Genomic DNA, 15686 nt, shown 5'->3' with positions numbered 1-15686 from the left:
CTAAAGATCTTCAGACTCATGTTCTCCACATTAAAGCAGTACTTCAATGTTTAAGAAATTCTCATTATTTGTTTTATTTTTAAATCACATGCATGGGATTATTGATATGTTCTAGTAAGATCACAACTATTCTAAATTGGAAACTACCAGGAAATTGTTAAGGAGGTGCAAACATTCATTGGGTTTGTCAACTATTATAGACACTTCATCAAAACCTTTAATATGATTATCTCCGTATGACTTCCTTAACAGAAAAATCTCATAAGCAATTCTCATGGACTACAGAACTTCAAGTAGCATTTCATACATTAAAGTAATTATTCATACTTGCCTCAGTACTGAGACATTCAGATGCAACCCTGCAACTCATCCTTGAAACAGACGCATCAAATGTAGGGACTGGAGTGGTCCTCTTTCAGAAATTTCTTTACACTAACACAATACATCCTTCTGCATTTTTTTTCCAAAAAGGGAACCACAGCTCAGTGGAATTATGATGCTGATGATCAAGAAATGTTCCAATTATTTTGTCACTTTACCCTATTAAGATTTACCCTGCCCATAAAAACTTGATTTATTTAAAAAGAACAAAAAATTGTGAATACCAGACAAGCAAGGAATGCTCTGTCTTTTAGCCTATTTGATTTGACAGTCACGTATTGGGGACAATATAAAGATGAAGACGCCTATCCTCTTTCAACACTCTGGTGGTACATTATTTTGTGTTTGCCTCTGAAGTGTGTCACAAGGCAAAACCTTTCAAGATGCTCACTCTTGGGTTACTTCAGCCTATTCTACAAACTACTGTAGTCACCTTTGGGAGGCAAAATAGACACATTTTGTGACGGGCCTGTCCAAATCTTAGGACAAGACAACAGTTTTAATTGTTTTTGATCATTTCTCCAAATGTGCTCATTTAATCCCACTCAAATATTAAGCAAAGAAAGATGGCGTAACAACAGAAAGGGTAACCTAAACTGTGTACTGTATCAGGAAATAAGGAACAGTCTTTGCAATTTGAAAGAAATCTAACATTAAGTTCTGATATTTTAATATAAATTGTTCTGAAAAAATATTAAAATAAAAGAGTTTCTTATCTGCCAAATTAGGGAAAAAAGTTAAACGTAGCTTTTGTATTAGATAAATGCTTTATTTATTTGAGACACTTACAGTAATCTATTTGATGACAATGTCTTTATACTTCTTTCTTATGATGGCTTTACTCTTATCTGCAAGATAAGAGCCTTACAAAAATCTCACTTAAATTTCAAATTGCCTCTGTCCTCCATGGTATTACAGCTGTGGTTTATTTTTTAACAGGCTTTCTTACAGCTACAATGTCTGCCACACCCTTCAGTTTTGCATTCAAATTGCTGACCTTAGTATTTAAATTGCTAGTTGTATTAGAGTAGATTCTAGAGTGAAACAGAATATTTATAACTAGCCAACCTGCGGCGTAGCATACGCCACATAATTATGTATTGATGGGTGAACACTTCCTGAAAGACACAGTTGTCCAAATGGGGTGGGTTTGAGGATACGACTGTTAGTGAATGAAAGATGGAACTCCGGAGAGAGCAACATACAATTGTCTGTGACTGAAAACTGGAGGACTGCCGCCGCGCCTCCACCTCCCAGAGCGAGGGACGGGGAGGGGAAGGACGCCCATTCCGCCCCCTCTGCCCTGGCCACCCCGCCATTCTAGTCTGCTGATTTCTTAGTCATCGTTCAGTACACACTGCCTGCTCATGTGCCCGCCCCCAACTCCTCACCCGAGTTGCTTTTGTCTGTGTACAGTCCACATGCACCTGTGAGTCATGTTGACTGTTCATTTTCCAAACACCGCCTCAGTCGCTTTCATCTCTGCTACAGTCCACATGCACCACTGAGCCACGTTGACTTTGCATTGTTCTTTTCGGTTCCGGCTGCTTTTCTATATATAATCCACCAAGTCACTCGACCATGGTAGTAGCGGCGGGGGGGTGTGTACAAAGGGCAGGGACTTAATCAGTGCGAGTGTATGTATTACTGGGAATTCCTCATTCGTGGGGAACAATTGCAAGCCCCGGTCTCCATCACGAATGGGGTTCAACGGCTTACCCATCTCGGCGCCAGGTAGACACACGTTGATCCATTCAGTGTAGTGCGTGTGCAGCACCGGACATCTAAGGGCATCACAGACCTGTTATTGCTCAATGTCACGTGGCTGAAAGCCACTTGTCCCTATAAGAAGCTGGACGCTGACCGCTCGGGGGTCGCGTAACTATTTAGCAGGAGGGAGTCTCATTCGTTATTTGAATTAACCAGAAAAATCGCTCCACCAACTAAGAACGGTCATGCACCACCACCCACAGAATCAAGAAAGAGCTATCAATCTGTCAATCCTCTCCGTGTCCGGGCCGGGTGAGGTTTCCCGTGTTGAGTCAAATTAAGCGAAAGGCTCCACATCTGGTGGTGCCCTTCCGTCAATTCCTTTAAGTTTCAGCTTTGTAACCATACTCCCTCCGGAACCCATAGACTTTGGTTACCCGGTTGGCTGCCCGGTGGGTCATGGGAATAACGCCACCAGATCGCCAGTCGGCATCGTTTATGGTCAGAACTACGACGGTATGTGATCGTCTTCGAACCTTCGACTTTCGTTCTTGATTAATGAAAACATTCTTGGCAAATGCTTTCGCTCTCGCTCGAATTGTTGGTGGGCAGGGCTCTGTATTACTATGCATTACTTTGAATTCCCCGTCAAAGGGACTTTAATTATTTGTTTGATTTTCTGTCTCTGGACAATTAAAGGGACAACCTGGTTGGTGCTACAAAATTTCTTGGCACTGTTACATTAAAGAAAATAGAGTGATGATTAGATATACCAATATCCCATATCTGAGATAGACCACGGGAGATAACCAGGTCTAATAATGTGTGACTGCAAGACAGAAACCAATCCTGAATGAGGTGCCACGCCATCACAGGACACACTAATGCACACACCCACATTTACATATACTTGCCAATATACAAGTTTTTAGGATGTAAGAATTAAGCCAGAGCAGCTATAGAAGCAGCAATAGAAATTATATGCACACTCTTCCTGCACAGGATTTGAACCCAGTCATTTGAAGCTATGAGGCAGAAGCATCAACCGCTCTGCCCTAACTAAAAATAGACTTCACGTTACAAATTATTCAAATAATCTCACAAGTACGCTGCAAGTTGTAAAACAAAGTCAGCACATCAACATCAAAAGTTATATTCTTCACATTTTAAATTTGTCCAGCCATTTATTCATCAAACTAACTTCTTAACTGGATTTTTCCTGCTTAGGGTCACAGACTGGATCAGTTAACTATTTTAAGTGAACTGCTTATCATCTCATTTTTATTATTTTTTGTTATATAAGGTTAATAAATCACTGTAATGAAAAAAATGAAATTATATTGATTGTGTGAATTACAGCATTATGAAACTAGTTACTGTTCTGTTCTTATATTACTAACTATTCTGCTTTCTGCTTTATTAGCAGTTTGAAAAACAAATCCTTATTAAAATGGTTCTTAGTACTGTTCAATGTTTAAGTTCAATAAAATGAAGCTACTACACTGTCACCACAGATAAAATGATCCTAGCCACACCGGCTAAAGGACACCTCCCTTTGTTTTGATGATTAGGCTGCTTTTGAGTACAGTCCATACCACAAATGTTGCAATGTTGAATGAATTTTAAAAATCATTATCAATAGTATTAATGCTTTTATTTTGTTGTTGTTTCCACAGGCATTTACCATGTAAACAAAGAGTTTGGAAAAAATGTTTCTCTCAATTGCTCACATCAAAAATCTGGTGAAATTATTTCTGAAAATTGGAACATAAGAACTAAGAATTACACAGAATGTGTTATTTCTAGGACAAGACATCACACACTAAATAATACTTGCAATGAAACAAAGGAAATTTTTCTGTATTTTAAACAAGACCAGTCACATCTTCAAATAACCAATTTTCAAGACAAAAATGAAGGAAATTACACATGTGAAAGAAGACATCAAGCTGGACTGTACAAAGCTGTATTCATTTTAAGTGGTAAGGATCATAATAAAACACTCTTAATGTGTGTGTCTTTGAGTTTGTGCCTTAAAAATTAAAAAAGGCTTCCAGTAAATTTTCTGTTTACAATTAAACCAATATTAGGCAAGGTAACGTCTGAACGTATGTGTATGTGCCCCGTTGCCACAGTTTCTGGGCAATCGTAGCCTTCCCTATGATCCTTGGTAGATGAATGCAAGCCTGAAAATAGATGGGTGAATGCATTCTTTGTAACATTGTAATATTTATATTCTATATGGCTTCTTTGGACTTGAGAAATAGTGCCACTTCATTCCCTGCCTCTTGTAAATGTTCTCTACATTTTTGCTTGATTTTCCTTCTAGAGCTCCACTTTCTTATGAAAGTGCAAAAACACGTTGTTATGGTTGACATACAAGACTGGTAGACTCTCCTATTCAATAGCAGAACTTAGGTTTGGAAATGCCATTGCTGTGACATTCCAGAACAGGAAGATTGACAAGAAATATACGAGAAATTAAAAGACTGACACTAGCAGAAGGTCTTCAACACCAAGGAAAGGCATTGTTATTAAGTGGTAAATTCTTTACCTTCCAAACCTTTCTTTTTTCCTTTTTTTGCATTTTATTGATTTTATTAAAATCAAATAACAATCCACATAAGCAAGTCAAGTTTAACAAAACTAGGTTCGAAACAAATCAATCCCCACCCATGAGAAAGAGAGCTAGGCCAGCGGAGTAAAACTTTAAACTAGTAAAAATAAGTAAATAGATAAATTAATAAAAATAAATAGAATAAAAAAGAGGGGAGAGAATCCACTTCCTCAGTTTAAATGCTTATTCTAAAATGTTATTGATCAGATCCTGCCAGGTTTTGAAAACGTTTTGTACAGATCCTCTGAATGAATTCTGTGCATTGCTACCTTCCAATCCTTTTCTGAGATGTTGAGTGAGAGATTCTTTTCCCATTGTACTCTTGGATCTTTGAAAGGGAGGGACTATAAAATGTTTTTATATATTACGGAGATGCTGTCCAAGACCTCAAGACTGATCAATATGTTTTCCGGCATAGAGGTAGGTGGGAGGTGAGGAAAATTGGACAGGCGTTGTTTAACAAAGTTTCTAATTTGAAGGTAGTGAAAGAAATGTGTTGCTGGAAAGTTCAGTTTGGAGTGTAATTGTTTGTAGGATGCAAAGACTTTGTCTATGTACAGATCTCTAAGTGATTTAATCCCGAATGTTTTCCAGACATTAAAAACTGTGTATGCTTGAGAGGTTGGAAAATGGTGGTTCTCGTGCAGTGGTGCCACAGATAAAAGCTTCTCTATCTTAAAATGTTTTCTACATTGGTTCCATATTCTGAGTGAGTGAAGCACAATTGGGTTGTTAGTATATTGGTGATACCTTGCATTTATTGGGGTACAAAGTAAGGAATATAATGAAGTGCTGCAGGATTTTATTTCTATTGTGGATCAAGCCTGTGTATGTTCATCTATTTCCGTCCATGTCAGGTTTTTATAGCTTGTATGTTTGCTGCCCAGTAATAAAACTGAAAGTTAGGTAGACTCATGCCACCTTCTGCCTGTAGGTCTTTGTAGGGTTGCTCTTTGGATATGTGGATGCTTTGAATTCCAAATAAATGAGGTTATGGTTGAATCTAATTTCTTAAAAAATTATTTATTGATGTATATTGAATGTTTTGAAATAGAAAAAGAATTTTAGGAAGGATATTCATCTTGACAATGTTAATTTTTCCAGCTAAAGTGAGATGAAGGGTAGACCATCTATGCAAGTCTTGCTTATTTTTTCCATACAGATAGAAAAATTTTGTTGGTAAAGAGCTTTATGTTTACTTGTGATGTTTACCCCTAGGCATTTAAACTGATCTGTGATGATAAAAGACCTTGAGCTTGGACTTGATGCCTGTCTAGGCTTGGATGAAGCTTTAGCTTTCTCTTCTGCTTGTTTCCGAGCCCCTTTTCTGCTGGCCATGTTTATATATGCTTGCATATACTGTAACTGAACCTCCTCGGCTTGAGCAAATACAGGATACCTCGGGATGATTAAATATAAGAAAAAAAAAAACACTACTGCTATCGGAGTTCTGCTTCAGACGTACATCTCCCATAACAGACGAGGCCAAATGACATACCTTCCAAACTTTTTTCAAAATAAGTGTTTATTTGAAAAAAAATAAAATAAAATTCATTAGTAGTACTCCTATATATAAACGTCTACATGTGAAAGTGAGTGTGTGTGTTTGTGTGTGTGTGTGTCTGTCTGTTCGGCCCAGAAGTGTGAGGCTACAAATGCTCAAAAGCTCAAAGAGCCGGCAAGGGAGCCCCAAGTTAACGAGTCAGAAGAAGAAAGACGTATGAGGCTACAGCATGAAGCTGAAAGAAAGCCACTCCGTCGCCAAAGTAAAACCGCCGACAAAAGATAAACAGATGCAGAAATGTCAGGGATTCACAGGGCACAATCACTCCTACAAGATAAATTTAGATTTGCCAATCAGTCTCTAATCTGCAGATGCTATAGGAAACCTCAGTTATTAGAGAAATCCTGGGCAAACACAAGTAGAACAAGAAATCTCAAAATTATGTAAAATTAAAATGTATAAATAGAGCATAATTTCAATTTCATTTTGTACTACTTAATTCATAACTTAATGTTATGTATTTTCCTCCTTTTTGACAGTAATGTAAGAACCTATTTTGTTTTATCTTTTGAATTACTAACTTTATTTTAAATTGACATTTTCATTTCTGTTTTAGATGCCATTCTTATGGTTTCAGAAATGCTAATGTTAAACAGACATTTTTTTCATGTATTCTTCATGCACATTTTGTTGGTAATTTTCTTTCTTTCTTTCTTTCTTTCTTTCTTTCTTTCTTTCTTTCTTTCTTTCTTTCTTTCTTTCTTTCTTTCTTTCTTTCTTTCTTTCTTTCTTTCTTTCTTTCTTTCTTTCTTATCACATAACTCATCCACTGTGAGATCCATTATATTTTCTGTTGTTTCTGAGTTTTTCTTTTGTTTATTTTTAAAAGATTTTTTCTTTCTTTTACATATTTGTTGATTTGTAAAGGTTACTTTCAGAATTTCCTCTACTTTTCTTTAATATTTTCCAATTTGGTTCTTAGAAAATGTTTTCTTAACATATTAAACAATTATTTTCTGGTGCAATGGATCAGAGTTTAACAGGTTCTTTTGGGTTGAGTTTTCATGTTTTTTTGACATTTCCTGTTGGGTGGTCCATAGCAGGATCCTTACAGTAGCCAGGAGCACTTAGGGCAGACTCTGGCTTGTGTAAAGGGAGGCAGCACATGGTATGAGTGCAGGCCTGCCCATCCCTGGTCCAAAACCAGCTGTCTGTATTTCCCTAATAATAGAGATTTCTGCAACAGCTACCTTTCTGTGTCAGGCAATGGTTTTTAGAGGTGTCTTATTGTCCACCTCTGCAAGGTTCTCAATTCATCTTGAAACTTCAGGCTCTAGAGTTATAGCCCATGTAAAGCGTGTGCCAAACACCCTGTGTTTAGTGAAAAAGGATGTGTTATTTGGACAGCATTCATTAAATTCAAGTTATTAGTTACTTTTAATATCTGAATACAGAGGTGTAGCATAGAGCTGTATATATAAGCAGTCTCTATGGGCCCTTTCCTTTCGAACAATCCAGGCTTTGAGGCCCCCAAAACACCCAGTTGGCCCTCAGCAATCATCCCCCCCCCCCCCCAAACTACAGTACCCCCTACTAGATGACATCTTGTGGCTCCCTTTTAACAGTTTCTTTTTAAAGAAAGGTCCAAGAGGAGGACAACATTACTTCAATCAACTATTTAACCTTTCAGTTAAACTCCAGCTGTTTAAGTCAAGTTTAACTGCTGCCTGCTCAGTTTTCCCATTTATCCCATCCATATTCAGTATTGTTTTCGAATACTGACTATTAAGGGTGGACTATTTGTTAGATTCCTCCAGTTTTTTGATAACCTTCCCTAAGGCAGAAAATTTCTTAAAAATATACTTTTATGTATCATTTAAATTTTTACTAAAAAGAACAATTAAAGAAGCATTTAATGGATGGATGATTACTACAGGAAATCTCAATACTGTATGACTACTCATAGTAGCTTCCTGTAGATTATTAAATCTTACATTAACATAGCTGAAATATTGTAACTTCTTTTTATAGGGCCCTCTGGAAAATTCATATTGAAAATTCTAACAATTGCTGGTTTTCTTGCCATAATTGTAATTGGACTGGTTCTGCTCAGGTGAGAGTTACAGGAATTTTTTTATTTTCAATTTTTTTTTAAACTCAGATATATTTAAAGAACTAATTATCCTAAGCAGTGTAAAATTACACATTACGGTTGTTTATCTGTTTATCAAATATTATTTTAATAATTCCTAGACTACCTATTATTGCTAGTTGGTTCTTACTTTGAACCTGATGCTTCCCTAATTACCCTGTACTTGAACTAATTGAGTTTTCAATAACAGAAAATATGAAAGTAAACTGCATTAGAAGTAAGCATTTTTTTTCTCTGTATAACTTTTAATATCAGCAGCTATCAACTAATGCTGGGATTTCTAGATTTTTCCAAATAAATAACAGGTATATTATAATATTTAACTTGGCACAAAGCTAAAGAAATACACAGTCATGGAAAGTATAACTCAAACATTTTCATTTAGATAAAGTATATATAAAATAGCAAACATCATGCCACATTTAAGTTTTGTAGTCTATTATATAATTTATATAAACATAAAAGAGCAATACAATGACCTACAGTACAATCTAATTAAAAACAGCAAGCTGATTAAATTAAACTAAACTTAAATTCTAACAGAAAAGAAATTCAAACAATTTAGCAGAGCTAAGTTTTGAACATAGATAAACTAAGCAGAGCACCCCTGTTTTGAAAAGTCATAGAAGCCTCTCAACTTACAGGAATGTTCCATTAGCTCAGCAGGCTGCTTTGCCACTTATGCATGAGATGTACCAGCAGCGAGACACTGCAGTATTTAAAAGTTGCTTGTGTATGTTGCAATACTGTAAAACCATAAGTCAGTCCAAAACAATAATGGTATTTTTACAGACCCAAAGGTGTCTTCTTTTAAATAAATCATAAGCTTTTGTGTTGTCTACTCTCTTTCATTAGTAAAACATGCAATTTGCAAACATATATGTCAAGGCAAGCAGTGCATCCCAACTGAGTGAATCTGCTTTTATCTAAAATCCCACCCAAGTCAAGAAATATACAGTGAAAGACTCATTACCATGGGATAGCTGAAATTCAGACCATTTGAATAATGTATAATTGTCTATGATCGGCCATTTATAATACATGTCAGAAGCTGTGCATAAAAGGCAGGAAATATATATAAGCTCATCTTTATGCATCTTTATGCACAAGCTTCTGTGAGAGTGCATGGGAATTCTTTATTTGATATGAAATAAAAAGTTTACACTAGAGAAATGTCTTCACCTTCAAAAAAGCAAAAACATACTGTTGATAAAGTCATAGAAAAGTGCTAGTGATACAGAATATAAAGACCTTGAGTCAGTTTTGATTCTGTTGGGAACAATGTGTTTGCGGAAGGATTCAATGATATACTTGATTTCCAAGCACTGATATACTATGACTTTAAAGGGTTAATGCGTTTAGTTATGCGGTTCAAGATTTGCAAATGTCTGCTGCACATTCTCCCTGTTGCATTTCTGAGCAGTGCCCTTCCAGTTTCACATTCTCAGCATACCGCTTGAAATTTCATGTGAGGGTCCAAACAATTCTCTTAATAGAATATCAGTGAACCACACCATGCAGACTTTCATGAGGGACGATGCTTAGAATGATAGTCCCTGAATAATGCCACACCATGCCATGCTGCTGCCTCTCTCCCCGATTACATCTCGCCTGAAGAAGGGGCCTGAGTTGAATATTGCATATTGTATTCTTCTCAGATAGCCAATAAAAGGTGTCATTTTGCTTGAGTTATCACTACATTCATAATGACTAACATTGTACAACACTCTAGTACTACAATATAGCCCTGCAAAGAGCAATATGCACAATTTTGCCCTGTGAAAAATTGATATGTACCATGAACTCATATCATGAATTACCCAAAGATTTTACCAGTTGCTATAAAAATAAAAATCATGGTAGTAAATATCCTTTACTCAACACTGACCTACTGTACATGCCAGATAAATGAGATTGGGGTTGTTACTCACTATAAACAGAAAATTAGTATGTACAGTAAATGATTTAAAAAAATGAAACGCTTTGCATAAGGTTGCATTTTATAGTTACACATTTCGAGCAAAATGCTATATCAGCCATCTTTAAAATTAAGGAGAGTATCCACTTACCAGTATTAAATCTCTAGCAACACCAAAAAAATTCAGTGTCACAGATGTAAATTTCAAATGACCTGGGGCCTCATGTATAAACGGTGCGTACGCACAGAAATGTTGCGTACGAACCTTTCCACGCTCAAATCGCAATGTATAAAACCTAAACTTGGCGTAAAGCCACGCACATTTCCACGGTAACTCATTCCTTGGCGTACGCAATTTATTCGTCCGGTTTTGCAGACTGGCGGCACCCAGTGTCAAAGCAGTGCTACTGTTCCTGTGTGATCACCCTTTCTTTCTTAAATCCACATTCCTGGCGCGGCTTTATAAATACACTGAAATTAACTGCATATTGTTTATTAGTGTAATGCATCTGATTGTAATTAACCTGTAGCAATATAATGGTCAAGGGAATAGCCATAGTATTCCAAATACCATAACTGCTTTAGCGTTGTAACTCTCACTGCATCTTCTTTCAGCTGATCCCGTTAAGGGCTGCCACAGCAGATCATCTTTTTCCACATTACTCTCACTGCACCACTCGGAGTATTTATATTACTGTATCTGAGTGGGAAATCACAGCAGCAGCTGATTGGAAAGAGAATTATCGGTACACAGAATGAAGCAGATGCTGCCTGAGCCACAGCAAACGCTTTAGTCCCTGTACGGACTTCGCGGTTTAGAAACAGTTTCATCCCAAGAACTCTAAAGGCACTAAATCAGTCCATCAAGTGCTCCTTGTAGAAATGTTTGGACTTATAAGTACAATTACCCCACTGTAAACTTGCACTACAGTTATAATATTGCACAACCTGCGCCACTTTATAAAGCGCGTATTTACATGTGATGACGGTATTCATTTCTAAGACGAAATGCAGAAAACATGTTGATTATATTATACAGATAAAACTTTAACTTCATTTAAATAATCTGTATTGTTAATAATTAAACATGTGAGGACACGGTGCCGCAGCGCTAGCTAGTTCAGTAATTGTTCCTGCCTTGCGCTGTATTCTTGCTGGTGCTGACGCGACACTGGAAAGATAGACGGATATAATAATTAAACACGTACTACTAAGATATTTCAATGTTCCTTAAAAGTTTTGAAGAATCGAAGTTCTAAGCTTACAGATGGCTTCACATCTATTACATAGCTTATTGTGTGGCGATTGAGTTTTTGGAGAAAGAAAAGTAAGGACAGGAATTGGAGGTTAGTACGTTTGAAAGAGACAGTACTGCTGTGATAAATTATTTCATTGAAGGTTGCGCATGGCGCAGCAAGCCTCTTGCGTGAGACATGAACAAGCACTGCACCACCGTGTTCCCATGTTTAATAACATGCTTTCATTCCTATCATCATGAAAAAGATATCACGTATACATCTCAGTATTTTAATTATTCAGAGAGCTGTAATATCAAGAATGTAATGGATTATGTGTCCTGTCGGAGAAAGAGAAAGCCCGTTTAAAAAGCAGGTAGTGATTCATACACATAGAGCACATAGAAGATCAAATACAGAACAAAGCATTTAACATGCCACTTTAGTTACAATGGGATTTGAGAAACTAGTAAATTAAACGATTTTAAGATGAAGTTTATGATGTTCTACTTTAATGGCAAAATAAACTACGTGATTAAAGTGGAAATTTCGAGATTAAAGTTGACATTTCGTGCTTTTTTCCCCACTGTGTGCCTTTTTTTTCTCTGTACCCTAATAAGCTTTCATATGACACTCAGACGGTGGGCTACGACTCGCTTTTTCACGGCGACTTTGATATGTGATTTCTTTTTTATTTCGGGCACTGTGCGACTTTGTGAAGTTGAGCCTTCGAGTTTCTCCGACACTCTGTCACTCGATCAGCTTCCTTTTGTTGATTATACCACTGTTTAAACTAACAAATAGTACGTTTTTCCTTTGCCTCCACTTGGTATTCGCTGAAATTCTTATATTTTCTCCCGTGCTTTTCCCATTGTCTTTTCACAGAAGGCTATTTATATTGATTTGCATATTCAAAGAGGCGTAATTCTGGGAGGAGTTGGGGCGGGACAGAAGGCGCATGCACGTGCGTTACATTTCACGCAAATCGGGATTTATGTAGTAGAAGAACGTGAAAGTATGCGTGCGCACAGATTCCTGCATCTGGATTTTTCTGTGCGTACGCACAATCCCGCTTTTGTGCTTACGCCATGTTATAGTGTGAGTTCTACGCACGGCGTTATACATGAGGCCCCTGGTTACATCACTTGCACTAATATAATTCTAGATAGGCATCCAAAGGTGGAAATGTTCAGCAAAATTTGCATTTATTGACCTTGCAGTTCCTCATGACCTGAACCTGTCCAGAAATAGGGGTTAAACAAGACAGCCATTTCAGTGTGCCGTCCATTAATAGCTAATTATGCATCTGTAGAGGAGGAGGTGATAACCACCTGGAAGAAATCTGGTTATCAGTATTACATCCTTCATTACACCTAAGTAAGGTTCAAATGAATTCAATGTCTTAGATGTGAAATCCAGATTACAATATGGGACCATTCACACCAAAAGAAATGCAAAAATCCACACATGCATCCAAATGAGAAATTATTCCACAAAAAATGCAGACATTTCTTGACTTTCAAGTACCTCAGAAGCCCTGAAGCTATCCAGTGGTATGACACAGGAATGCCCCCCCCCCCCCCCTTTCATTGTATTGTCCATGCTGATATTTCTGAAATTGGTGGTCAAGAGGATCTGCACAAGAGGAGGTATCTACAATGAAGAAATCTGCTTATTACTGCATTCCAAACAACTCTTAATAAAGCTCAACATTAAGTCAGTGTCGCAGGTGTGAAATGTAGATGTACACATGGGCAGACTTCCTAGTATCTTACGATCATAGGCCTCCAACTGGTGTGATACAAGAATGTTATGCCAGTCATTGTGGTGCCCATGTTGAAATGCTCACATATTAGTGGCCACATTTGCATCCACTGACCATGGTGATGTAATGTTTGGCTTGGTGTCATAAATGACAAATTCAGCAAACTGGAGCGGACAAACAAGTGCACTCAATATGCCAACAGAGAAAATATTGTGTGACAGATTAAGGGGTCCCCGTGACCCCTTAAACCCTCAGACCAGACGTCAGACACCAGATAAAAGTCAAAATGAATATTTATTATAATAATAAGTGCACAGAGCACCCTCTTCTCCACAATCTTCCAATAAACAATAATCAATAATAAACACTACAATAATCAATAATCCTCCTCACTCCCAGACGCGTTGCCACCCTTCCACCCAGCTCAGCTCGACGTCTGGGATTTCCCATAGTCCTTTTATAGTCCTTGACCTGGAAGTGTTTCGCCCTCTCTGTCCACGTGACTAGGAACACTTCCAGGTCATATAAAAACTCCAGTTCTTCACCCCGGAAGCACGTCGTTCCTTCCAGTCATGTGTTCATGATGCACTTCCGGGTTATAGGGCACATAGCACTCTGTGAGCCTCCCTCCAGCGGCTCCTAGTGGTCTCCATGGTATCCAGCAAGGCTGTTTATAAAAACTACAATGTCCATATGACCCTGCTGGAATTTGGGGCACTTCCATGTTGTTGGGAGAGCTCCATCTAGCGGCTTGGAGGTGTGGACCGGAATATTTGGCCGGCCATCCCTCACAAATGGAAAATTCAGAGACCCTAATGTAACAGTTTAGTCTTGATGATCACATCACAACAGCTTAGAAACTGTTAATTTAATTCCAGAACACCACCATATGGATATTTCAGCCTTTGTTCTTGTAGGATTGCATTGAATAATCAACCAACTGTAGAATATTGTGTAGAACTTATCCAATGCTTTTGTCTTTTATCAGTCTGTTTAAGCTGTAGTGAGAATCAACCAAAAGCAAGTTACTTATATCTAATCCTCAATATATATTATTGTTATGTTTTCGGAAAAGGATATTTACAAGAACAAAATTTATTTAAAGGATAACTGATGATTTTTGTGGATGTTGAAGATGTATTTTACACATCATACAATTAATGAAACCTGTACGCTGCTATTGATTTCCACAGAGCCATATTGGGAATTTGTTAAATAAGAATATAGCTTAAAGAAATCTTGTAGTGGATTGCTGCCCATGTAACTTGTGGTAATTCTGCAAAAAATGCACACTTTCCACCTCAGCAGGGATGGCTGTTGTCATTAATCATACTCTCCAATTGGTCCCCTAAGTCAGCTAGACTTCCAGGAAGAGATGTCCAGCCAAACCCACCACCCAACCACAACCATTCTGCCCCCTCACACCCATCCGGAAACTTCTTCCTCCCACACCCCAATCACATCATAGACAGGCCTTTGTGGTAATGCAGAAGCTGGGTAGAGATAACATGGTGTAGGAGGAGGATCAGCTAGGTAGCAGAGTCTATAGTCAGATTGTCATCTGGCTTCATACATTTGTCAGACCATAGCAGAGGTTGATTACTGATAGGAGCCAGTGCTTCTGAACTGGTAATTATCTGTTTAGTTTACAGCAACCCACTACAGGGTTGTTTTAAGTTACATAATGTTACTTCTTCAGGCTCTTACACAGATGTGAATAGTGCTATATAATTTTAAAGAAGAATTTGTAATAGGTTTCTACATAAATACACTTTTAGTTGTATCACAGGGTTGGGTGACAAGGTCATCATTTCAATGTTTTATGTATTAATATTTGATAAAAAGTGTATGTTTACATATCAATATGTTTGCATTGTTAAGAAGGCAGTCCAGAAGAGTTGTTATTTAATATACTGTAAGTATTATACTTTTAGTTGAGCAATCCGGTAAAATATGTAGTTTTAAAAAAACAGTATGATCTTCCAGTAAATAATGCTAACTCAGTAGTTATGTTAGAATAGTTCTGCACATCTAAATGTAAAAACAGCAAAGCTACACTAGTGCATGGTACTGACATATTTTTCCCCTAATCATGTCTTATAACAACTGAGTGAGTAAGAATCATTCAGTTAAATATTTTGGTCAAAAGAGAAACACTTTCTATACAGTACTATGAATAAACCCCTTTCTATAAGTACACAAGTAAACAGCAGCTTTAGCAGCAACATCTTCAATAAGATACAGTACAGTGCACTTAATGGAAAAAACAATTACAAATGTCTTAACCTATTTAAACAAATAAATATGTTTAAGAGACCACACATTAAGTACTCAACAAATATAAATATTCTAGCATAAACCACACTGTCCAAAAACTTATATTAAAAAATAAAAATAAATTATC

The 15686-nt window shown here is 37.2% G+C and overlaps 1 protein-coding gene across 3 annotated transcripts in view; it reads left to right on the top strand.

Moving 5' to 3' along the window:
- Positions 1 to 15686, top strand: part of LOC114650893 (uncharacterized) — a 31528-nt gene that overhangs the window by 6762 nt on the left and 9080 nt on the right. For all 3 annotated transcript variants that reach the window (XM_051926815.1, XM_028800803.2, XM_051926816.1), the window contains exons 3-4: positions 3768 to 4073; positions 8244 to 8325. In XM_051926815.1, coding sequence (XP_051782775.1) covers positions 3768 to 4073; positions 8244 to 8325 — 388 coding nt within the window. The remainder of the gene's footprint in view (positions 1 to 3767; positions 4074 to 8243; positions 8326 to 15686) is intronic.

The sequence above is a fragment of the Erpetoichthys calabaricus genome, chromosome 4, assembly GCF_900747795.2.
Source record: "Erpetoichthys calabaricus chromosome 4, fErpCal1.3, whole genome shotgun sequence".
Taxonomy (NCBI): Eukaryota; Metazoa; Chordata; class Cladistia; order Polypteriformes; family Polypteridae; genus Erpetoichthys; species Erpetoichthys calabaricus.
The sequence above is the reverse complement of the archived record's forward strand: the minus strand, read 5'-3'. Positions and strand labels throughout refer to the sequence as shown.